The 26,176-nt window shown below is 33.2% G+C and overlaps 2 protein-coding genes across 6 annotated transcripts; one reads left to right on the forward strand and one right to left on the reverse strand.

Moving 5' to 3' along the window:
• Window positions 1-4,239: 4,239 nt before the first annotated feature.
• Window positions 4,240-16,559, forward strand: LOC108757571 (uncharacterized). The gene is made up of 3 exons (XM_018502032.1): window positions 4,240-4,255; window positions 7,185-7,245; window positions 15,878-16,559. The coding sequence occupies exons 1-3, from the start codon at window positions 4,240-4,242 to the stop codon at window positions 16,185-16,187; spliced, it is 387 nt and encodes a 128-aa protein (XP_018357534.1). The 3' UTR covers window positions 16,188-16,559.
• Window positions 16,560-20,425: 3,866 nt separating this feature from the next.
• Window positions 20,426-23,431, reverse strand: LOC108757862 (transmembrane protein 192). Of its 5 annotated transcripts, none has more exons than XM_018502532.1 (4): window positions 23,334-23,431; window positions 21,896-22,043; window positions 21,407-21,803; window positions 20,426-21,085 (listed from the first exon to the last, which is right to left on the reverse strand). In XM_018502532.1, the coding sequence occupies exons 2-4, from the start codon at window positions 21,998-22,000 to the stop codon at window positions 20,841-20,843; spliced, it is 747 nt and encodes a 248-aa protein (XP_018358034.1). In that variant the 5' UTR covers window positions 22,001-22,043; window positions 23,334-23,431; the 3' UTR covers window positions 20,426-20,840. The 5 variants fall into 5 exon arrangements, with proteins under 5 accessions (XP_018358034.1, XP_018358032.1, XP_018358036.1 ...); XM_018502530.1 differs by having other exon boundaries at window positions 23,107-23,431; XM_018502534.1 differs by lacking the exon at window positions 23,334-23,431 and adding an exon at window positions 22,408-22,439.
• Window positions 23,432-26,176: the final 2,745 nt, after the last annotated feature.

Below are 26,176 nucleotides of genomic sequence, written 5' to 3' on the forward strand. Positions count from 1 at the left end.
GCTATCGATTAATTGCAGTTAATACATTAAAAGACAAATTTTCGATTAATTGATATAAATCAAATACATGATTTGACATTTATTTGATGATTAATCGTATTATGGAGAGAGAGAGAGAGAGAGAGAGAGAGAGAGAGGGAGAGAAAGAGATTATTGATAATCTCAAATAAAGTATATTTTTCATGATTAAATTTATTAACGTATTTTGAACTTTGGAACGCAATATATTTAATAATATTCAGTAAAATAAAATATAATTAATTTGGCGCATTTCTCGCGATTGGTGGATGTAGATTTTTTCTCGCGTTTCCGACGTGACGTGTGCCAATTCTGTCGCTATGTGGCAATACAAATTCGTTGTGGAAGGTTCTCAGTGCATATCGACAATCGGTTAAAACAATAGCGGAACGTTACTCATTCAGTTGAGTCAAAGAATCGTTACCGAATGACTCTACAGAAGTTTTTCATGATCACATTACTGTCAACGTATTTGCCTATTGTCTCTTTGACATGTTGTATGCAATATCAAAAATAGAAATGACTTATTGGTAATACAATTTTGTTTCATTAGCTACTCTATTTTTTAATCTTTCCAGCTACATATATATACATAATATTAGAAATTATATATTTTACAAATAATGAAACAATATTCAGTTATAGATTTATTGTAACATTGTAAATAACTTTAATATTATATGTAAAATTAATTAGCTTAAAAATAGAATTAATTTTTGATATTACATTTTACAGTTTTAAAATTTTATTTTAACAGAACATTTTTATATCTCCCAAAATGTTTTTAAAAATACTATAATATATTTATAAAAAGATTCACTGTATGGTAAAATATTTCTGTTAATATATTTCTATTAAATTTTTCATATCTATGTATATTTATTGCACAAAAATATTATGTTAAAATTACGGAAATTTATCATATAATTATAAAAGTAATTTAAATTTGAAGTTAAATATTGCAGAGTTTACTGCACACGTTTATGTTGTGTAAATAATGTGTAATATTTTGTACTTAGAAATAAATAAGTAATAAAATCGAGAAAAAGTAAAGTTTTAAATTAATGAAATAGTTATATTTACATTCAACGGGGAGTTCCCGTTTATTGAGATATTGCAAGGAAAGATCATCGCACGTGATGTTTAATTAAGTATTGCATTAATGAAGTAAGTGATGGTCTACGATGTCAAGGTTTTAAGATTGAGTCAGATACGCCTAATTAAAGATATACTAGATAAACTATTCGGAGTCTGGCTTGACGTACATGATAGAGTCTATTTTAATTAACCGTTCTTATGAAATAATGATTAACCATTCTAACGTGGCGGATCTTTAAAATATCACAAAGAAATTTTCATGAAATATATTATACTTATAATATTTTATAATCTATATAGTTATTGCTAATTAAAAAAAAAATATATATATATATCATTTTTTCGCGAATCCGTTACTTTAATTGTATGATAAAAGATAAATAATTAATCTCACAAAAAAATAACAAATAAAATATTATTTACACATCTATGTGTAATCAATATTACACGCTATGTTCGTCTGATGTCTTTGAGGATTTCCTCCTCTTTCTCCTTTCTTGATTCTCAGTTGACTGTTTAGTTGACCGTTAGTTGATCGTTAGTTGGTCCTTGTTTCTAGTAGTTTCTATTTCCTGATAGCAATCACGAATAATTCTCTCACGAAAACACAGTTAATTATTACGATTGCATGTATTATACTACCAAAATATACGCCGTTAAATTCATAATATCAAATTATACCCAATTTGAGTAATTTTTAATCTTTTGTAAACTTCTATAGATCGCCACTGCTCAATATATTGTTATTTTCGTTAAAACAATGGAGTAAATTCCGCTCAAGAAAATGTATTATATTTAACTCAAATTTAGTTTACTAAATATATACATTAATACGTTGTTTACTTTGAAACTAAATATAGAAGTGGATTGATTTACATTTTCACACACATGCAAGTTAAAAGTAATAAAATATTATTGAACTCAAGGGATTGAGTTACCACTACTTCTTTGATATCTAACACTAAATAACTTTACATTGAATAACCGTTTATGTGACGTGTTCCTCGTATTTTATTATGATAATGCGAGAAAAATACGCTTTACTTGATACCCGATGTCTCAAGAAATTAGCGCATTTTGAAAGATGAAGAATCTTCAATATCTTAATCGCATGTTTCTCATCCCCTATCATCTCAATATATCGCTTTGACATCGTTCGAAATAACATGTATGTTTATGAATCGTGGGAGTCAATTAATCAAGTAGCTGATAATTATTATGAGGAATAATCGCATTTTGAAGAATAATAACGCCAAACGGAACGTCCAGCATCGCTGTCTGTTTGCTCCGTTTTAATTCAACGCAATGATAATTTGTAAATGATAATAAGATAATTGCGTGTACACATTGGTTCGCCAGTACTGTGAATAGTAGCGTCACAATAAGATATTGTAAAAAGAATTACTGACGCTGTGTACCAACAGATTTGTCGTCGTTATGAAATATTCAATTTATTGTAAAATTAACGTACGCTGAATATTGTGGTACATCGCGTATTGAATTAATCTCGACGAATGGACTATTATTGCGCGGATATATCCAACATTTATTTGGCGAATAAAATTATCGCTCGAATAAATTCAATGTTTGTTTAAATAAAATTTATCTTCTTGAATTTTTCGATTCTAATTAATCTCTCAAATATACTGTTGTTCGCAGAAAACGCATGTAACGTATGCATATTGTATTTTTTATTCATTATTGAATTATTCTTCGTCCAAATTTGTTTTTTATTTATTCAACGCTATACGGCGTGGCGCTTATATGGCCTTGCGTTTTCAATCTACAATTCATAATGTTAATTCGCTTTTCTAATTCCCGTAAACGCGACATTGTAACAAAAGCTCGGGTGTCGTGCAAGGATTATTCATGACAATCCACGAGAACCCGATGTATCTGTATGACGCGTAATGCAGAAATCGATACTAATTATAGTATTTGTATGCACATTATGTGTCTCGTGTAATGCTGCACATAGGATGTACTAGATGTCTGATATGTCGTAAGTGATAAACTTCGCCTATATATTTCTCGACAGATTTTGAATCAATGTCTCTTCTTAAAATGAAAAACCGAACATAAATTTAAGCATTCAAAATCTAAAATCACATAACGTTCTAAATAAAAGTATCTTTTACAAATAATTGTATATATGAAACAACTTTACTCCAGAGAAGTAGAATTTTAATTTCTAATTCATTTATCAAGAGATACACGCGGATAAAAATTGAAAAGTTTAAAGCAAATTTTTTCATTAACTCTCTCGCAATCCAGCAAAAAATTAAATGAGAAAAAGTGTAACACGATTTATGGGAGAACCTGTACAATGGTGACCTTTAACATTGCCGCGATGCTGTGCCATCATGTAATCCGACGACCGCGCGGAAGCTGTATCAATTAATGCACATAATTGGCCACTCCTGACGATCGAAAAGGTCAAAACTCTCCCTTTCTCTTTATATATTAGAACTTTCATTGCCAGATGTTAGCAACTCTCGAAACGACACGTGCTTATACTTTTGAAAGGAATCAAATATAAATGCTATAGTTTTGACATTTTTGCGTTCTAAAGTATGAATAATAAAAGTTTCACAGAAGAACAGTGTTTGACATAATTTGATAGCTTGTTATTTACAGCATTTCTCATATTTTTCTAAAAGATATTACGAAACACTCACATACACATGACACATATAATACATATAATACATATATATAATATGAAAAATAATGTTTTAAAAATAAAGTTCAAAACTGTAAAAAATTAGGTTTGTGTAAAAATTAAATTTGTATAATAAAAATATTTCAATTATAATGTGAATTATGTCTTCCACGCTCTTCATATTATAGGCAAATTATTCTAGTTGAAGATAGATGTATCAGCTCATATTTCACTGAAATTACTAGTCAGTTTAACTTCGTCAAGACTGACAAACTGGTTTAAATGAGGGAATACTCGAGGGATGAAAGGAATGATCAAAGACGAGAACAGCTTCCTCTCGAGGAACTCCGTCATAAACGGTTCGATATTACGCGCGACGGTCAATCGATCTTCATTAAATAAAAAAAGGGGCTGCAATTTGCATAGAAAAATCGAGCGCGTGCGGGCGCGTCCCATAAAAGATGAAAGAAGACGACGGTATGTCAGTGTCAGTCGACGGATGCATAATGCCGGACAGAGAAAATCGATCTATCACGATCGAGACGTCACTCCCGACATTCGTGCAGGACGATCAACAATTTATAAACCGACTGACTGCTCGTTCATTGGACATGGAGGTTTTTCTTTCCTGAAATCTTGAAAACTCGATTTCCACGTTTATGATTATAAAATATCAATGTAACACGGCCGGCGTTGTTCGTTTGCTGTGCCAAATTTAAGACAGTGCCTATCTGTCTAATAGCACGCTCGATATCGATCTGCCACGAGACCGGTGAACTAATTTTAGACTATTACATCAAGTTTTATAGAACGTTATTATAAAGTAAAAAGGTTCGCCAAGAGTAATCGCGACTGTCGTATATTTAGGTGATGGCATTTCTCTACATAGCTGAAAAATCCGAGAGCTTATATCCAAAGCCGTCTTAATTTCACATTTTCAGAAACTGCAGATTATGTGCTACTGCTCGGAAAGAACGATTTTGCTGAAGTATCTAAAACTTTAGCTAGATACACATTTGAAAATAATTTTATTAAACCGTCAAAATAATTATGTAGGATGTCCAAGCCAGTTCTAGAATATCAAAACTTTTTGTGGCATCATTTATTACGCTTGAGTGTCCTACGTAATTATTTTAATAGTCCAACAAAATTATTTTCAGATCTGTATCTAGTTAATTTTTTAGCTAATGTAATTTGTATATACTTCAGCAAAATTATTCTTTCCGTGCAAGTCTGAAAATAATATTGAACCATGAAAATACTAAAATAGTTACATAGAAATCGTATAATGGGCAATACTGCAAAAAGTTTTGACATTCTAGTAATCAACTTGAATGTTTTACGTAATTATTTTAATAATCCAACAAAATTGGATTTCAGATCTGTATCTAGTTAAATTCTTAGATACTTCAGTAAAGCCTTCTTTTCTAGTTCTGCGAAAAGGAACTGAAAGATTATATGATTTCCGCTCGTTTTTAAACATAAATTTAAAGTAGCTGATGAATTTGGAGTAGCGCTGTTCTTGAATTTTGTGTAAATTTTATCTAAAAACGTCTGCTCTGCGCGCAATTCTCGTTAATGTAATTGTTAAAGCGCAATTATATATAAGAGGCTCTCCTCGACGGGAGCTGGAATAAAGCTTCGTTGTCGTTTCGATTGGGTCGTTTTTCATCAGACGGATCTCGTTCAGAATTTAGAGCCTTCAGACGAAATGTATCGCGGACACACGGCTCGTTGTCCCCTGGATAAATGGTATACCTCGCGCACGATAGTCTTTCTCAGAGGACGCGTGACGTTGCCGTTGAGGTATAGCGCGGTATTATACCAATCCCAGAGGAGGAGAACGGCTTCATTGTCCAAGCCCGAATTGCAACGACGTTGTCTCCGACAAGCGAATTACAGAGCGAGTTTTGCGCGTCGTTAAGCCTTAAGTACTGACACGTCATCCGTGGCTGGAAATATGTGTTACCTCTGGGTTAACAGTTGCATTTTCATAATTGGAACACAGAGATAAATTTTGCAGTTACATTTAAACGTTGGGTATTAACACACTTCTCGTAGGCCGTTGGAAAATTTTCGAGACAATATTACAAAATTATTTAATAAATAATTAAACATTCGTTTGTTTCATTGAGATAAATTATTTTTAATTTTAATTTGTATCTTACTTCATATTTTCGAATATTATATAGAACTGAGGAGTGTATAGTAGTATACATTTATGTGTATAGCTCGTAGAGCGGTTGAACGTGAATGATTAGATCCATAAGTACAAATTAATCGCTCGGTCAGCAGGCTGTATTTCAAATCCACCGACAAAAAGTGTCGCAACCATTTTGTCCACCACTATACACTGAGAGAAATGTTTAATACAAATAATCATAATTTTGTTGATGCGTGAATTACCAAAATTTTATTGTTTCAATTAAAAAATTATGTTCTAATTAAAATTTTTTTTCTAATTCTGATTAGAACAATTTTTTAAAACAACAAAATTTTGATAATTCATATGTCTATAAAATTATCGTTATTCATATCAAACATGTCTCTCAGTGTATTTGTAAATATTAATATTATCAAGTAATAAGATCCGCTTTTATAAGGACCGAAAATATAATTTTTTCTATACTAGCAAAAAAGTTTAGTGCCTTTAGCAAAAATATTTCGTTGTGGCATTTTTTTAACAATAAAATATTTTGTTTATACAACAAAAAATTTAGTTGCTTTTGTAAAATAATTTCTCTACTTTGTAAATAACAAAAATATTTTGTTTATGCTAATTAAAAAATTAAGTTCATGTAAAATTACAGTGTTTTGTTAAAAAATTTTTATTCGGTATATTTTAACCAAAATTTGTTATAACAAAATTTTGATTTATAGAACAAAACACTTTTCCTAGTGTATCATTCTATTTATTCTTATCGATCTAAATTTCACTTATAATTATTCATTATGTTTTTCTTTATAATGGGTTTATAAGTTTGTATAATCTAACTGTGATTACCAGAATGTTAAAACTTTTTGCAACATTGTTCATTATATTTGAGCGTCCTACATAATTATTTTAATCTACCTTCAACTTCGTCATGCTTACAATTAAAAGGACAAGGACGATGTGATTGCGGATTCGTTTCGTATTCAAGAATAACGATCAAGTTGTTTTCTTTACCAAAGAGAAGTTTCGTTTCGCATGAGAAAACTCACGGAAGATGAAGAGCGTCGTCCTCGTTCACGTTAAAGCGATTTGTACGAGCGTAAGAGAAGTCGCCTTGTTTAAGGAAAGAAATGAGAACGGATGTAAGGACGCCGTGACGGGGAGACTCTCAATACGCGGAAAATTCTATCTCTTTTCTTTAAAATGGTTATTTCATTTATATGAAAACTAATGCTTTTTCATTCATTGCAGGATCGTTACCTGATATCGCAGTGACGATGGCATCGGGCAGGGAAATCCACGGTGCTTTCAGGTGAGCTGAACTTTATAAAATCTAAAATTACATTTCATTTTTTTTTATCGGGTTTTTAATTTTATTAGAGAGCTATACGATTGTTTTTGCAAAAAACGATAATTTTGTTTTTATCTACTATTTTAATTTTAAAATAAAATAAAATAATATATTTTTCTAACAATTTCAATCGTTTTTTATCTTTTATTTTATGTTTACGCGTCGATGATTCAACTTGTTTTTTCGCGTTTTTACTTTTCTTGTTTTACGCAAAGTTTCGCCCGGTTGCGCTCGAAAAAAGGGCATATGTGTTGTGTATGCATAATATATACTCACACACATCGATAATTTCGCCGCTGGAAGCTAGTTATTTCAAGGATTTTCGTAGGTGTATGTTTTTCGCGACCTTTAGAAATTCATTATTACGCGTGATGCGGGAATGAGGAATTAAGAGTTATCCGTCTGTGTTATATTAATCTACACCTTTCACGAACACGGTATACCTTTTTAATAAGAGCTTCTTTGACCATTTTTTTGGCGGTCGAATATTCTTTAATCAAATTATGACTTAATTTTTTTTGTACGTTTAAATGATGACACAGTAAAAATTACATGATTTTATCATATTCTGCGAGGGTTTTCCTAAGAAAAAAACTTCACAAAATTCCCCTGAAAGCGAGAGAGAAAAAGATTAATTACTTTTAATTTAAATCTTCTTGACAAGATATTTAATATCAAAGCATATTCATCAACGAACAATTGTTTTTGTTTAATTAAATATAATAGTGGAAAAGATTTTTAATTTTTACAATTTGATTCAAGCCGTGATGCACTCCGTTCTCTCGTATGCAAATGCTAAAAAAGTCATCTAATTGTTTCGAAAATCTTTGCGGACGAGAATTATGCATAAATGTAAATTAAAATTTTTTTCAGTAGCACCTACAATTGTATCAGAATATTGACTTTATGTATAATTAATTACATTTACTAATTAAACGGAAAACATTTCTCCGTTAATAAATTACATCTTCATGTTTTTCGTGACATTTGCAAATTCTCGGCGTGGGCGTTAGCAAATAGGACGGCAGGGCACTTTGACGGTACATCAATACGAGCTGCCACCGCACAAATAGAAATGCTTAAATTTTATAGAATATCATTACTTTTATATTTAGAGTCGGTACCAAATCAATATTTCACAAGATACGTGCCGCAAGTCGATACCTATACAACATTGGCATTATCTACGTCGGAATATCAACATTGTAAAATTAATTAAATAGAGAAACGTTTCCGTAACGTAAATAAGTTAACAAAAACCAATACGATTTATTTAATAAATCTTGACAAGAAGAACTCGGTCGATTAATTTCACATTCATCAACTTTTGATTATTCAATTTTAAATAATTTAATATTTATATTCGTGAGGAATCTTTAGTAATTCCAATTGACACACTCGAGATCTCGTAAACATCCTTATAAACAAATAACACATTTCGATTCCGTGGTGTGGTAATCTGGCTATTTTCGTCGTGCAATTACCGCCAAATATAATTGTCCAATTCTCCCGTCTGTGTCTGCGACTCGGATATGATATTTCCACGAATAAAATTCGGCATTAGAACACGTCGTGAGATTCGTGATCAGAATAGCTAGCACGGATTTAGAGTACAAGTATCGATCGCGTCTCCTTGCGAAACGACACGATAAGAATGTCGGCTCGAGAGTTGCGAAATTTCAAGCTGTTTCGCGATAGCACACGGCCGATTGGCAGTGAATGAGAAAAAATTGTTCCGGCAGCGAACGAGCGATCTTATTCTTAGCGACGTTACTTTATTTTTATTGCGCTTATAGCACGGCATCGATCGTTCTTGCGCGCATACCGCGAGTTAACGTCGTTCGATCTGCAGATAGCCGCTCATAAGTAATGCAATGAGAAAGTAGTATTGCCGCGTCATAGGCAGACGCTGAATGAAGAAACGCGGCGGAAGTATCGGGCCTATCTTTAGTTGCAACAAAGTTACGTGGTTTCTACGTGTACTCTATTATACCTGAACCCTTTGTGACCTATCAAAGAGCAATTTAAACATTCTATACAAATAATATCTGCAGGAGCGGACAGTAGTAATAATTACGTAAATTGAACGTGTATTTATAATTCTGTAAATGGTTTCATAACTTGTAGGAAAAAATATTTCATTACTCTAAGAATACGTAACCAATACTAAATATATAAAAAAAATAATTGGTACTAAAATAATATTGATATAAATATTTGGAATTAATTAATGGAATCGTTATATCACAATTACTTTTTAAAAATAATGAAATTTTATTCACGTTTTTATATAGATGTGTGAGACTCGTCGGGTAAAAAATAATTGTATGATTTTTTTTACGCAAAAAATAATTTTACTAAAATTCTAAAAATTTAGCTAAATATAGATTTGAAAACAATTCTGTTGGACCATTAAAATAATTATGTAGGAAATTCACACACACAAACAGTGAGCAATGTTGCAAAAACTTTTGATATTCCAGCAACCAGTTTGAGCGTCTTACGTAATTATTATGATACTTTAACAAAAATAGCTTTGTTAGATTTATTTATTTATAAGGTCCACCAAAATGATTTTCAGATCTGTATTTAGCTAAATTTTTAAATATTTCAGCAAAATTGTTTTTGTGTAAAATCGTACAATTATTTTTTTATTTGTTAGATACTTAAGCAAAGTAATTTTTTCCAATAGCCATATTAACAAGAACAAAGAGATTATCGTTGTAACAGACTGAAGCAGTCTACTGTGTCCAATCTTCTAAACATTTAACACAAAACCGCTGCCACATGTAATCGCGTCGACATATACTTCCGGTCGTAAATGAAATACCCCTCAGTGCCTGCGGGATGCGGAAATATTTTCAGCATATGTAATAGCGCTTTTAGTTTCCTCGTGAATCCGGCAATCGATATACTCCGGCAGCTCTCGCAAAGTTCGACTGAACCGGAGATTGGAAAGTTCCGCACTAAATTTCGCCCGAAATGCGGTCGGTTTCGTTTCCCTGTTGGACACCGCCGTCCATTCATGCTTGGACGATCCTCGCTAAGCCGTTGAGTCCTTGACGTCACGTGTAAGATGCTGTTAGGAGATTATGGTCGAAAGAGAAGCTCTAAGGGCATCCGGGAGACACGTGAGACGCATATCACCGTTCCACTCTTCATCAGATGGTTAAACAATGCAGATCCATTATCGAATCCGTCGCAAGAGAAAAAAATTAATTGCATCGCATTCTCGTGATTGTCGGAATCGAATTTGCGCGTTTACTCGAGCGCAATCAAACGCCATTCACGTATCTCCTCTTTCCGATCCGGCGTAATCTCTCGAATAATATCCGAGCGTTTCGTCTCAAGGGAGGAATACGAGGCAAATCTTTAAACGCAATCGTCCGTGTGTTTAATGTCAAATGTGACTATTTTCGATTCTAATTTCAATTTATCAAATAACCAGGTGTAAGACGAAAGTTTTTCCTCGAAAAATATCTTCGAAAATTAATAAGGGAAAAGTATATTTGACAATATACGTTGCAGTTTGATATCCAATCAGGATTCAGTTCTATAACTCACGTTTTATAATTAAATGACGTTTGTCTTGTACGATTACACATATATTTTGTGATTTTCGAAAAATCAATACTTTTCCGCGGCAACACACGGCTGTGCCGGCATACTAGTGACGTAACGCCTGACGCAAACGACAATCGTTGCGGCCGCGATGCCGCAGAGCCTCTCTAGGCGAACGTCGATAGTACAACGGACGTCATGAATGCATTTGCTTACCTTAGATCAGCATTTACTAAACGAATACGTCATATACTTAACGCAGCGATATTTGAGCAGTAAATGTAAGTCGTTGTCTTCATTACAAAAAATTAAAATATATTATTTTCTTATACATAATATTAAAATTTATTTAAAAATAAGAGATAAAAGAAAAATAATAACGGCACGATATACATTAACGAAAAATATTTAAAGTATAATTATCATAGGTTCTTTTATGTTATGAAACTTGGAGGATAATAAGGGAAAAGTATTTGTGACTACAATTGCATGGTAAAATAATTACGGTTAACTTACAGAAATCCAATTTAATTTAATACTAGCTAATTTAATACTGGAAGTTGTGTATTTTGAATATTAAAAGCATTGTTATTCGATGCTTTTAATACTGAGAATAAATAACTCCCAGTATTAAATTAGTCAGTATTAAATTGAAACGTGTGTAAGGGTTTTTTAACCATAATTATTACTTACTTTGAGTATCAAAAGCAACAACAATGCTTTTAATATCCAGATAATTACGGTTAACTTTTACAGAAATCTAATCTGATCCTGCCTAATTTAATATTCAAAATTACTCAAATAAGTTATTAACTATTACCTATCAATATTAAATTTCTGTAGGGAAGAACTCCAATTTTATAATTACTATCATTATTATTAGTAATAATAATCATATTTCTAGTTCTGCTAAAAAATATATAGTTGGTACTAAAAATGATCACAAATTATAATTAAATTATAATAATTTTTTTTTCACAATCAGTAACATCCAACCGTATTAAAATTGCGAAATGATCAATTTTAGAGAGACATGCAGAAAAAAAACAGCAACAACATAAATAAATAGCGAAAGATATACAAATGTCAAATGCTAAATGCTTTTTTTTATTGTCGAACGAGACCTTTCCGTTCCATCAATCGAAGCTAACGTTGCAACAGGAAATACGATACGTTTTCGTGGACACAGTTTTACGTACGGTGACCCAACGGAGATCGCGTTACAGTCGGATTGTGAAATTCGTGAAATCTCGCACCGTCGTCACGGCCATCGCCGATTAATCTCCGCTTCGATCGTCGCCCTCTGCCCTTTCGACGTTCCTTCGACCCCGTTTCGCCAACGCGGCAACGTGCCATGAAAATGGTTTGTGATTACCGTGGCGGCAGGCATTCGCGCTGACGAGGCGAATATATATTCTGTCTTCCGTCCGCGTTATCCTTAACCCGCGCAAAATTGATTTCGCCACTCGTCCCGAGTAAATAGCCATCGTTGTAAGAAAAATAAGTAACCACCGGAACGCAAAGATCATGTTCGAGTCTCTCTTTTTGTGAATCCCTTTGGAGATTTGTATCCCGCTGAACAAATCTCTCGAGTCAAAACAAACTTATTTCGATACTCAAAACTCAAAAGATATCGTGGGTTTTCTTATATCCGTTGCCATCAATATAGACTAACTTTACTGAAAAAAACATTTACGAAATCTTAATACTTTTTTTAATAGTACTAAGTAAACGTTTACCTACAGTAAATAAATATTTGCTCAATAAAAAGTGATAGTTAAATCAAATTTATGGTTTTATATCAAATAATATATATTTACATTTAATAAATATTTATTTAGAACCATTCGCGGGCAAATATTTATTAAAATTTAGTTTTTTTCCAATATTTAATCTCGATTCAACTTACACTTCATCCTAATTTTTAGAACTAGAAACAGGCATTAGGCTCACACATTCTGTTAGATTTATTATCATCATATTAAATTTAAATTTAAATAATTCACTGATTTTATGTTTTAAGTTTTAATAATACTGAAAGTGTCGATACAATTTCGCTGTAATAAGCGGAACTTTAATTAGCGCTCGAAGTAGAATAATGCTCCGGCTCGCTCATGTATCATTTCTATTTCGGCAATCCCAGATTGCGCGGATTAAACTTTCAACTCTATTTCGAGCAAAAAGTATTTCCCTAAAATTCCTTAATACATTCCATTTCATTCCCCGAGAATTAAACACCTCGATTCTCTCATAAAGTTTATTCGATCCCTATCAGATCTTCGCCTCATCGGTAACCCAGTTGCCAATAAGCATCAGCGAAATGAGCAAAGTTTCTAAGTATAATCAACCGCAAGGGTTCACCCACGCGTCCCAAGTGTAAAGGCAAGCTACAAGCTAAAGGCGCCGTGTTTTCTATTTGCGCTTCACCGATGTTCGTTGCGATAACGCACCCGTCTTTTTCCGCCGGTGATATCAGCGGTCCGGTGAAGGAAGCTCGTAAATCCCAAGCGTAAACAACGCCCTAAAACGCGAAACGTGTTGGAGAGGGATAATTCTAGATTCGATTGTACTGCGGCCCCGCTATATATGTAACCAAGTATGTTCAAGTAATGAAGTATGTGTGTCTGTATATATGTATATACGTGTGTGTGGGTGCAACAAGATACCGGGGCCTGTAAACGAGACTCGGAACACATACTCGGTTCTGAGATCGATACCCGCGGCAGTTTTCGCGAGTACGAACCTCGCGAAGGACACGACGAGAACTTGAGGAAATCATTTTGTCGCATATGGATGATTGCAAGTTCTCCTGATCATTATTGCTTCGCTAGGTGCTTTCCATTTGGTGACAAATATTATCTTCTTTTTAGCATTCAGGGAGTAACAAAGATAGAACGAAACTTATGTCACCAAATGGGAAGCACCCACTCTGGAATTTAAATTGCTATATCCAATACTAAAGACTTAGGACGGGAGTCTTGCATAACGCATAATGCATAAGAAGATGAATCAATCAAAGTCCTTCATTTCCTCCCTCTCAAAAACTCTGATTGGTTGATTCTCTTATGCTTTATGCATTATGCGTTATACAATAATCTGTGTATGCGTTATACAATAATTACTGTTCGATTGTACTATTCATATGCGTTATGCATCAGATAAAAGACTCATCCTTAGGAACTACGATAAGTAACATTACTGGATCTCGAAAAAAAAAAAAATCATTCTGTCGCCTCTCAAGCAGAACAACAGATCATGATAACATTAAAATAATGTTAAAATAAATCATAACTGATCGAAAAGTAATTTTTAATCATCACTTTGGAGTCATTTTAACACTATTTTAATGTCACGATTTTTTTATTCTGCTTGGGGTTGCTGTGCAAATTCTCTTTGCTGTGCAGAGATTCACCCCCGCAATTTTTCCATATTCGTCGAAAATTCCCGAGCGACATTTTGAAATTTTGAGGAAGTACGCGCGAATAATTTCTACTCACGCGCGAATGATTTTTCCTTCAACGAGATCGTTCCAGTTCGATGAGACGGTACTCGCGAAGTGCGATGGAAATCTCGTACAATACATTCATATAAGATAATTCTCAGAAATCACCTTGCATTTTTTCGAAAAGAGATACGAAGGTTTCCGATTGCTGCATGTAATGATACTGCGCCCGATAATGATCAGTATTGTTACTGAGTACGCATATCAAGTATATACATAGAGCGAATCGGATTTTCCTTTGACGTCGATAGCAGATACGATATAGATTTACGCGCGCGTTTCAACCCGCAATGCCACCCGCGCGCGACACGACGAGCCCTCGAGGTACATACGTCAGCCCCCACAAAAAAGTGGAGTAAATAAGCACGAAAATAAATTTGACGCAGAACGACGAACGTCATTTTGTAATCTGTTGAAAACGAAAGGAAAAAAGTAAAACGCAGATTCAAAACATAGACTAAAATAATCAGCGGTAATTGTTTTCGCTTTAAGACAATTTAGACGCTATATTGACGGCAAGAAAATACATGATTCAATTGCTTCGATCTTGTTTTTCTATTAGCACCTTTGATTTCGTTAGACATGACTATTCTAGTCTCAGTTTATTTATTAATTTTATCAGATGTGGGCAAAAGTTCAGTTTATTTGAGGGACAATTTTTTCAAGCATGCTGGTACCATTGTTCATGTGTGCAGCGCCATAGGCGTAGCCAAGAGGGGGAGAATCCATCCATAAATCTTAAAAAACAAAAATAATTTCAAAAAAATACACATTCACGAACTATGTTTAATGAGTATTCACCAAAAATCAATTTTAGAAAAAAAGAAAGAATTGGAGGTGAAATTATAGAAAGATTTTCTGAAAATCTCCAAGACAGCTAGTGTTATAAATTTAAGTTTTTTCAAGTCGAAGAATCAGTTTACAATTTTGAGAGAAAAATAAAGTAAATTAGTAGATTAAATGTGTGATTTTTATCTGCTATTAATTAATTAAAAATAATAATATAAAACAAAACAAGTCCATTCATCTAATCTCCCTCTTTTCTCCGATTTTAAAAGTTTCGACTCTAATTTAACCCCCTCTAAACAAAATTTTGGCTACGTTCATGGTTGCCAACGTAAAGTGTGTTTTATATGGTATTTGTTTGATTTTCAAACTTAAATCTAATTAGATCAAATTAGATCTAAATGGCTTAATTAGGTTTATTAGATTTCTTTTTCAAATCAAATTTAAAAAGCAAACAACACGATAAATTTATTAATATACCTCCAAAAGCAAATAAAGCCTGATATATAACTTAATTTCTATGCTTACTTGGTAAAATCTTTTTCACTAATAATATATCAATGATAAACTTCTCCTTATTTTAGCTTAATTCTTATTTATTAAAGATTATAAACTGACGCTGCGCATGGAGAATGAAACCAGCATTTTTGAAAATTGATCTCCAAATAAATCACGAAACTTTTGCACATATTTGACATCTGTTTCATTAAAGTCACTGTTATTACATAACGATCATACCTACAGTCTCATCGTGGACGACGTGGACTCGCACTCGATCCTCAGCGACGGCTCCGACCTGGACGGGCTATCGCGCGAGAGCAGCTCGCAGAATTCAGCGTCGCAGACGCCGTTGGATAGCCCCGGTGGACCGCGGGAGAGGATCAAGCAGATCCAGGTGGAGGCCGAGACCAGGCGAGGCGAGTTCGCCAGGTTGCTGGAGGAGCACGCGCAGGTGGTGCGCAAGCTGAAGATGATGGAAGCGGAGGAGCAGTTATCGGCGACGACGACGACGGCAACCGGGAACACGGCGGTAATCGGCGGCGCGCACGCGTGATTTTACGACTTTATCACCGACGCCGAGACGAGGGTGACACCGAGGGTCGGGACCACTACGTCGACCACGACCGTCGTACGACCGACCACCACCACCGCCTCACCGCGTTTCCCCTTCGTTCGCCTCGACCGCAACATCCCATCCGGACGGACCATCGTCGTCCGTCGCGATTTACAAACGAGACGCTGATGATGCGAACATCACTGAACGTTTGGATTATTAACTCTCGGATGCGCCCCGGACAGGCCTCCGAAATATTCAGATACAATATGGGACACACGTTTGTGGGGAAGTAAACGGTGCATCCAAGAGTTAATTGTGAAAGAGAGAAGAGAAATCTGGACTCGAGATGACTTCTTTTATTTTCTGTTTTTGTTTTTTTTTTGTATCACGTTATAATTTTGTTTAACAATATTCTCTGATTTCCGGATTAATTTGACCAGTTTCGATTTAATTGACATAAAAACTGAAATCAAATTAGAGACAAACCTCTGAAAGAAATTTTAAGAGTTTAAATTTCACATTGTTTATTGTTTTATGTCAATTAAATATATAAAATAATAATTATTTTGCATGTTTATAGAAATTCAAATTAAATTCAAATTAAAAGCCTAATATAAAATTTATTTTATAAAATTTTTATGTATATAATATTATATACGATATAAACGCGCATTTATTATTGCAATATGTAGTGTTATATTATAAGTAACATATCAGACAACACAAAATCCAATATCTGGATATAAGACATCTTTTATATCCGTTTCTGCCAATACAGATTAACTTTAATCTCGGTTCAACTTACTCTTCATCTTCTTCTAATTCTAAGAATTAGAAAAAGATGAAGAGTTAATTGTACCGAGATTAAAATTAAATTACATTGATAAAAACGGGCAGTAAACGCATACAAATGAAAAAATATTAGGAACAGGAAAAAAATAAATAATAAATATTAGAAAAATTAAAAATTAATAGAGACTAAACCATAACGCACAATATATATACAAATATGATACGATTTGTATCCATTGTGCGTTACGTTTATCTCTATATTCCTAATTTTTTATGTCTCTAGTATTTAATATTTAATTCTATTCCTTTATATTTTTTCCATTGTGTGCAGAGCCTAAAACGTTTTATATGCCTCGATTTTAGACTTCGTGCTGTCTAGGTTCTCGTAATTTTATTTGTGATTCAACAAAGTATCTGTATACCGTTTGAAAAGTTCGAGATGCGCCATCGAGTGCATAATTCCACCAACGTAATACGTAACACATTCGAAGCCTTTCTATACGTCATCTGATTTCACGAGATCGAATTAAAGCCCGACTGACAGGATCGACAACTGAAGGGTACCGTAATCAGTCTCCCGTGAGAGGGATCGTCCTTATTTAACCCTTGTTTGCAACAAAGTCTGAATAAAAAAAAAAAACACTAGATACGACAATAATGAGGAACACTTTTATGGGGAACGTGCGCGAAAGCCGCGGTTGCGTATTGTTCACAACGCGTGGAACAGGGAACTACCGCCCGTTCGAACTAGCTCAGCAGCAACGGCTGGCCTAAGCGTAGTACAAATTTTGCAGTGAAGTCTTAATAAAAGAAAAAAAAATGAAAAAAGAGGTGCGAGTGGGCCGAGAGAAAGAGAGAGAAAGAGTTTCCGATATAATTTCACGAGATTCGGATACGGCGGCGAGAGACAATCGCGCCGTCGTTTCGCGGAGGAAACGCAGGTGCTGGAGTGGATATGGTGTCGTACACGAACACACGTAGCCTACTCTCGAGACACAACGGGGTGTACAAGCTTCTACGTTTTATATAGTGTTGTAGAGTTGAGTGTTCCATATAAGTGTAAGCTAGTTTTGTAATATCGTAAATATACGTGTACGATAAAGGCGAATCTGTCGGGTCTGACGGAGAGGACGTGACTCTTTTGTAAATAGATTTCTTTCCATTACACATGTATAACGAGGCCCGGCCGTACCGATCGATTGTCACCAATTAATCCTGATTAGCGACTTTCTGTACCTCTTTCTGTGACGTAGTCCCAGCTCTCTGTCACGATTACGTGAGTAGAATTGCGGAACTATTAAACTATTAAAAGACATATCTTCTTTCTTGAAGAATACTTCATTTCAAATAATCTAATCTAATTTCAAGTAATTAATGTTGCCAATAAAAGATTATAAGATGTATTAACAATATTAAATTAATAAAAAAATTGTTTATAAAAATATGCACGAACAAAACAATAATGATTTTACAATTAAATTGTAATTAAAACTATAAGAAAAAGACACAAAACGTTAGCTCAATTATCGGTACATTCGGGTTTGCCTTATGAAGCTCGAGAGGAATCGCTAGAACTAAAAGAAAAGACGCGGAAATAATGCTACTTAATTTCGTCATTTTACTGTTAACATAGAATTTATATAAAATGGGCTTAAGTCTCGATGACATCTCTGCTAATTTTCTACACGTGCCGCGTCAGACCCGCATCCAGATGACATAGGTATTATTAGGCATTTATATAGACTTATATATACATACTTAAAGAGACACATAAGTAGACCTGTGTTAAATAATATAGCCCTAGTGTAAAGATGTCTATTATTGCACATTGTGCCAGCCTACGCCAATCGACAATCAGGACATCTTTTCCTCGTTTAATTCGTAAGACGTCATAAGATAAATCGCCAATTCGAACTAAATTATCAATCGTTCTCTCGCTTCTCTCACCGACTGAAATAACGACCGCTCACATTGTTTTTCCAGTACGGTTATGTAGGAAAATAAACGACTCTAAATCTTCGTAAAACTTTATATTTTCAGAATGTTTAAAAAGATAGAATTATGGATTATACTCTTTTTATTAATATATGTGAATAATTTTGTAATTTTAGTTGCTTGAGAACAGATGCGATAAAGAAACTTCAGAAAAGATATCTTGATCGTTGTATCATCGACTGGCGCAATGTATAAACTAAGAAGAGAGTCCTAGAATATGTAAGAAATAGACAGGAATGATTTTAGCTGCTCAGAAACGTAAGATGCTTTAAAGGAAATTTCGCGACTGAAAGTGATATTGCGAGGCAATAATTTCTCCAACATACTCGGAAAGACTGCGGAAGTAGCGCGTGGAACGAATGCGAAACGAAAAATCTGCATTATTTTTGCTGCTGCGAGATTCCTACGGACGTTACTATAATATTACGTTTAAGAGAACTACAGATACGTATAAACCTATGTCACCATATGTAGTTTTTACTTATACTATATTATTCGTACGACTGCATGTTATAGAGGCGGCTGTATATGATATATACATTTATCATAATGTTTGTAACGAAACGCTGAGAAAAGACGCGATACTGATTTCGCGCGAGTAAATATTGCGAGCAGGAAAAACATGGCTTCATAATTTAGCTCGATATTTTAGCTCGGTTCCGCTTTCTATCGCTGCAATGGAAAATGGCTGCTTTTTGAGACTCAAGAAAATGCAATGTAATATTATATCACGCCGAGTTAATATAAACGTAATCGAGATTTATATGTAAATTTTCAATGTAATCGTAACGTGTGAGATACGACGACACGCTGTTGAGTTTTATTAAGAGAAACCGCTGCTTGACTAATTATTTATATAGCCCCATGTATGCGAAATAATAATGTATGTAAAATGATGGTTGCTACTGGAAAAAATATACATATATTTTATTGAGTTGACAATGAACGTATAGTTGCATTTTTTTCGCAGTAATACCTCCTCTTCCTCAAGCATTTTGTCATTGACATATTAATAAATATTTCTATATTTTAAAAAAAGTTATTCTTATAATATGATTCTAATAAATCATTCAGTAACGTCTTATTATACGACAAATATTAAATAATGACATTTTTTAAGCTCAGATCTTTGTTATATATTTACAATAAATCTATACAATTATAAGTGTACAAGTGGATATAAAAGTAATATATTTCATGCGACAGATAGATATATGTCCCAAAGACATGAAACAGAAAGAATTTACGACTGACTAAAGGTTGGCAAAGATTAATGTTTTATTTAAAAAGAATACGACGCGTAGTGTTTCTTTCTAAACATGTCTTAATTTTTTAAACATGCTTTAAACAGTAAAAAAAACATTTTATACAGTTTAAAACATGTAGTTTACCAACCATAATGATTAATTAAACAGTTATGAAGTATTTTTTTTAGCAAACTTATGCAGTAATAATGTGACTTTTCTAAATATATGTACATTTATTATATATTATATACCGAAATTCAGTTATTATATCTGATGCATCGAACTCACAGATACTAGTACTAGATCGCTAACTTCTGAGTTGATTTAATGGCAGCGACGATATATGTGTTATATATGTGTACGATGTGTATGTGTTGTTTATATGCAAAATGATTGGAGCGGCCATTGAACTCAAACGGATATCCGGTCGTTTACAGCGTTTTTGTCGAAGTTAGTGATCTAGTACTAGTATAGACATCTGTGATCGAATTTATTAAAAGACATGTTATATGTACCACATTAAAAAAATTATAATTCTGATCTCCGATATAATGTTACTATTATTATAGATAATAATAAGCGTCAATTTCATAAAAGATATGTAATCAGTTTTACTTTATGTCTCTGTCGCTCTGTGTTGAGACGCTAATAGCATTATTCTATGACTTAGCTTTACATTGTGATCCTTCAGATATCTTATCATGTCTGCCTGCTTTTCCAGCAGTTCCTCCAAATTCCTCCCCCTTTGCCGATACCCGATTTCCCCCATTCCGGAGTAAGAATCCTGTGTAAAGGGCGACAGCCATTCGTCGCGAGTAACATCGGGCGGTGGACGTAATCGATTAAACTTCATAACTCTCTCTACACGAGAAACAAATATTGGTAGATTGCAATAAAGGATGATAACTTTTGAGAGTTTAGTATGTTAGTGCAATTATATATATTACTTAAGATTCACAATATAAATATCTTAATCCTCAAATAAAACATTTTCTTTCTCTGAGAAAGGAATCTTGATAAAATCTCAAATTTAATGATTTTTATATTTCGCTTTATATAAATTTTACGTATGTAATACTACATAAAAGCTCAAGAAAATTATTTTTCTATAAAAACTTTTTTCTATCAAGCTAATTAATTCTCTCTAGACACACACATATTCTATCTTTGCAAGATACTTACTGATATAATGAACGTAAGCCGGTAAGATTATCATGAGTTCCAAAGTGGTTAAGAGAAAAATATAATTAAGTGGCGTTAACCACTCTGACTTCCTGCAATACCGCTCGTAGTCAACTTTATGTGTATGATGTAGAATCACAGCGAGCAACAAGTAACATGTATTCCATAACGACGCGAGGAAAAGGGGCGTCCTTATAAGTTGATATGTTGATTGATAGAAATCTAGGTATCCATTAATACGCAAATTATGGTGTCTCGCTTTGACAACGTGATCTATCGCCATGACTATTAGCCAATAGGCGCAGTGAAGATATAAGTATATAAAATACGTGTCACATTTGTTCTGTTCCTTTGACCAAATAGACACAAATACAATCCCAGTGATCTCCAACAAAACCTATGATACAAAAGTTGCTCCAATGTATCCAAACCGACCTTTAATTATTCTAAAAATCTAAAAATGTATCACACCAAGCAAGATATACCTACTCCAAGTAAAAGTGGAATCGACACGACCGACACGGTGTTTAATTGCTGAAAATTATCTTCCTCCTGAGAGCTCAAGACTGGTTGAAAGCACTCCTCGTCTTCCATCTTAACGGGTCGATCAAAAGACACTCATAAAGTATCATATATCCTAAACAAATTGTCATAACAACAATTTAAACCTACTTCCTTAAATAAATATGATCACAGCTAACAATAACATGTGTTAATAAAATACAAACAAAAATTACACATCTAATATCTATTAACATTTACAAACAATTAACATCTTATAAACGAAAACTCTTCCTTATCCTTGGAATCACATGCTTCCAAATGAAAGTCGAAGGAACCAATGGCATAAGATAGTCAAGAGACAAGAGAGATTGCTAACCTATACAATAATTTCACACTTATTTAATTTCGAGTTTTACAATCCAGTGATAAAAAACAACACTCAAAAATATTAAAAAGAGAAAGTAATTCAAAAGAAATATTACAAAAAGCACTTCTACTTAGACAAGCCAATTCTCTTTAGATCCTTCTTATTGATATATTTCTCTGTGCATTATTTGTTTCTCATTAATACATCTTAGGATGAGTCAAAGTAAAGCTCAAAAAGAAGGGATAATGGATTACAGCTAAGTGTATAATCCACGTAATCTACGTCGGATGTATGTATGTACATTAAAAACATGATAGGGACGTTCCCAGCAAAACAACATGCTCGTTGCCAATCGCAATTAACGCAAATACTGTTTATATACGTGTATCTTAACTACTGCATGGAATGCAATGTAAAAAGTCAACTTTAGAAAAGTCAACTAACGTGCCGCGTAACACGCAACCTCGACGTTTTGCGACATTCGCACAAATGCGCAGCAAATCGCACTGCATGCACAGCAACACCAATGACAGTCATATATATATATATATATATATACGTATATATATATATATATATATATTGCGCAATAAATGTTTTAATGTAACAAGAACGAGCAAAATAAAAATTAAATTTCGATCAATTAAAAGAATTCGTTAATAACAGCCGCGTCAGCATACATACATATAAGTAATATAGAAATTAGGAGTAGATATGTTACAAGCACCTTCGCGAGCACTTTAAAAACAAGTCTGCAGAATCTGACACATGGTTGAGAATAGGATAAAGTCAGGTTCGAGTTAAAGATTAGGATTTCTAGGGTACTCACGGAAAAAGAGCGGTGTCAGCGGTAGGAATAATTGAGATTGCGTCTCTAGGTTAGAATTAGGTTATGTTTACATCCGCAGCGACAAACTGGCGGCGTATAATAGTCGAGAGCTCGCGTATCTTATCGATTGTAATACACGGCACATCCCGGAGTCACTTCAAATACGACTGTGCCACACAATCTTGTCAAACACATGGAAAAAAACACGATAACATCTCGACTCTTACCGTTCTGTCATATTTCTGTCTGCTCGAATAGCGCCATCAAGTGCCATCGTCGAATTTTGATATTTTTTATCACAGCGCGTCCACGTCCACGCAACATGGCGTCGTTCCTTCGAGCAGTGATTCTCAACCTGAGATTTACAGAGTTGCCGGGGCGCAATAAAAAGAGCAGCTAGTATAATCTCAGTGCAGCGTGCAATTTTGATGTAAGCTTTCAAAAATCCCACCGTTTGTTTGCATAAAAATACTGCTCTTCGTATTTTTATGAAAATAAAAATACGACGTTTTTCATATCATATATATCTATGCAGTATCGAAAATTTTTGTCCATATTTCTGCTCAATTTTAGCATAAGAATTTTTTAAAATAATATTCTGGTAAAAATTTTTTTATATAAAAGCATATATAAATATATATGCTCGTATACATATAATATCTTATATAAACATAATTATATAATCTGCGAATGCTTTGTAACGTATGTTATTTTATTATGATTTCACAGTGACATCATATTTTTTTTCCTGACCGTTGTAACTCTATTGTGACGTGAATATGACTACACGGAGAAAATTGTATATTTAAAATTACTATAATGTGGTAGTAGCTGCTGTCTTCATGTAAATTATAAGTTTAAATGCTATAGTTATTTTTTAAAAACAATAATATAACATAATTTTTACACTTTTTCATAGTAAAAATTTTTTATTACAAAATCAAATATACCTAGCAAATTTTGTTTGCGTACCATAATAAAAATTAACTGTTTTCATGTTAGAATATGGCTTAACAAAATAATTACTTTATTTATGTGATAAAAATTAATATTACCATAGTAAAAGTTAAGTCGGAATCATGTTGTGAGATTCCATCGAAAATACAAGACATAGTAAAGTGTAATTTAAAAATTGTATTAAAACTTAATATAAAATTTTCTCCGTGTATTTTTGCTATGGAAGTAAAATTAAAATTCTCTCTTTATTGGTACAAGAAAAAAAAATTTATAAAAGAAAGAAGGATATATGAATATTACATATTTCATATATAATTGTACATATACATATTTTATATGTTCATATACATATTTATATTTTTTATATAGAAAAATTTCCACCGAGTACGCAAAATGTAGGATTTGCGTACTCGGTGGCAATTTACTTACAGGAAAGAAGTATTTGTTCAATTAAAAAAATTATACTTAATTTAAATATCATTTTTTGAATCGAATAAATATAATAATTTATTTTTTGTAAGCAAATGGTCCCATTGGTACTATCTAAACAAATATTTATTCAAATTTCGTAAATTTTTTTCACTGTAGAATTTAAACACAGAATTAAAATTTACTATTTATTATTTATACTCAGTTCTTTTCCTATCAAAAGTTAAGAGATATGCTCAAAAATGATAAAATAAAATAAAATAATCAGATAAATAACAATGAGCTAATGCAATGTAAAATGGGAAATCCACTATCGGAACCTAATATTGCTTTCCATTTGGTGACACAAGTGTAGTCATTCCGTCCTTGTTACTCATTGAATGGCAAGAATGATACACGTTAGTATCGACTGTGTCATCAAATGAAAGCATCCATTAGCATCATCATGGGCGTGCAATATAAGCAGCGTATTAGCATTTCATGAATAGCCAATATAACGCATTGGCAGACCCATGAATTGCCAGTATTGATGATGGCAACACATTGGCATTCAATGAGCAGCCATTATTGGAATTGTAGACATTTTCATTAATATCCAATATTAGTAGGAGCATTGTAATATGACGAAATGTCAATATTGGCAGCGCATTGGCAGTCCCATGAATAACTGATATTGGCAGCGCCTTGACAGCTTCATAAATTGACAATATTGGCTTCTCCATCAATAGCTAATATTAGCAACTCCAAATTATCAATGTTGCATAGTGGCCAACTCCAACTCAGAGGTACAGCAGTTAAATACAGCGGTTAAATATAGTAGCAGTCCTGAATGAATCTATTAATGTTCTTTTGTTTTTATCAGGTTTTTTTAATATAAAAAAAATCACAAAGATTTTTTTACAAATTAGACAAAAAACGACTATAATACAAACATAGCTTTATAGTTCGTTCACCGCAAATACTGTTTTTCTGTATGTGTAACCATTAATCAGACCGCTCGCACCGTTGAGAAAATATACACAGGAAGCAGCGAATGATGTTCACGCGGTCGCGGCATAAATTTCGATCGTACATTTCCATTTCTATGATCCAACATGTCGTTAAAAAGTATCGATAAAATCGCCGGATGTTTATTGATATTCCAAACTAACGAGTTTCATACATTTTATATATTTCGTCGGTAGTTTATTTCATATTCATTACTTACCAATTGGAAATGAAAAAAATCATGTAAACTTCAATTAGAGAATGACATTAAACAAGACGTATCCAAGATATGTCACATTATGCCACTACAGTGTGCAATTTTTACGAAAGCAATATTATTGTACCTAAACTTTATCTTATAAAAAAGAATTAATTATTGTTATTTTTTATATTTGGCTATTTTTAGAAAAAAAGATTTTTTTAGTAAAAAGATTTGTAGATTTATCAAATAACGACTGAAAGAGTAAATTTAGACTACGCTGTAATCAGCATAAAAATAAAATATAGTTGGATATTAAAGATGCGTCCCACTTGGCGCTCACACATTCGTGAATATTATTTGTCCTCGTTTAATATTTGATAAACAACAAAGATGAAATGATTCCAAGAACATTGTGAACGCCAAGTGGAACGCAGCAATTGTCAGTCATGCAAAGAAATCATTTCAAGTTGCAGAAAATGGAGTCGCGTGATCGAT

This window comes from Trachymyrmex cornetzi, unplaced genomic scaffold (assembly GCF_001594075.2).
Source record: "Trachymyrmex cornetzi isolate Tcor2-1 unplaced genomic scaffold, Tcor1.1 scaffold147, whole genome shotgun sequence".
Taxonomy (NCBI): domain Eukaryota; kingdom Metazoa; phylum Arthropoda; class Insecta; order Hymenoptera; family Formicidae; genus Trachymyrmex; species Trachymyrmex cornetzi.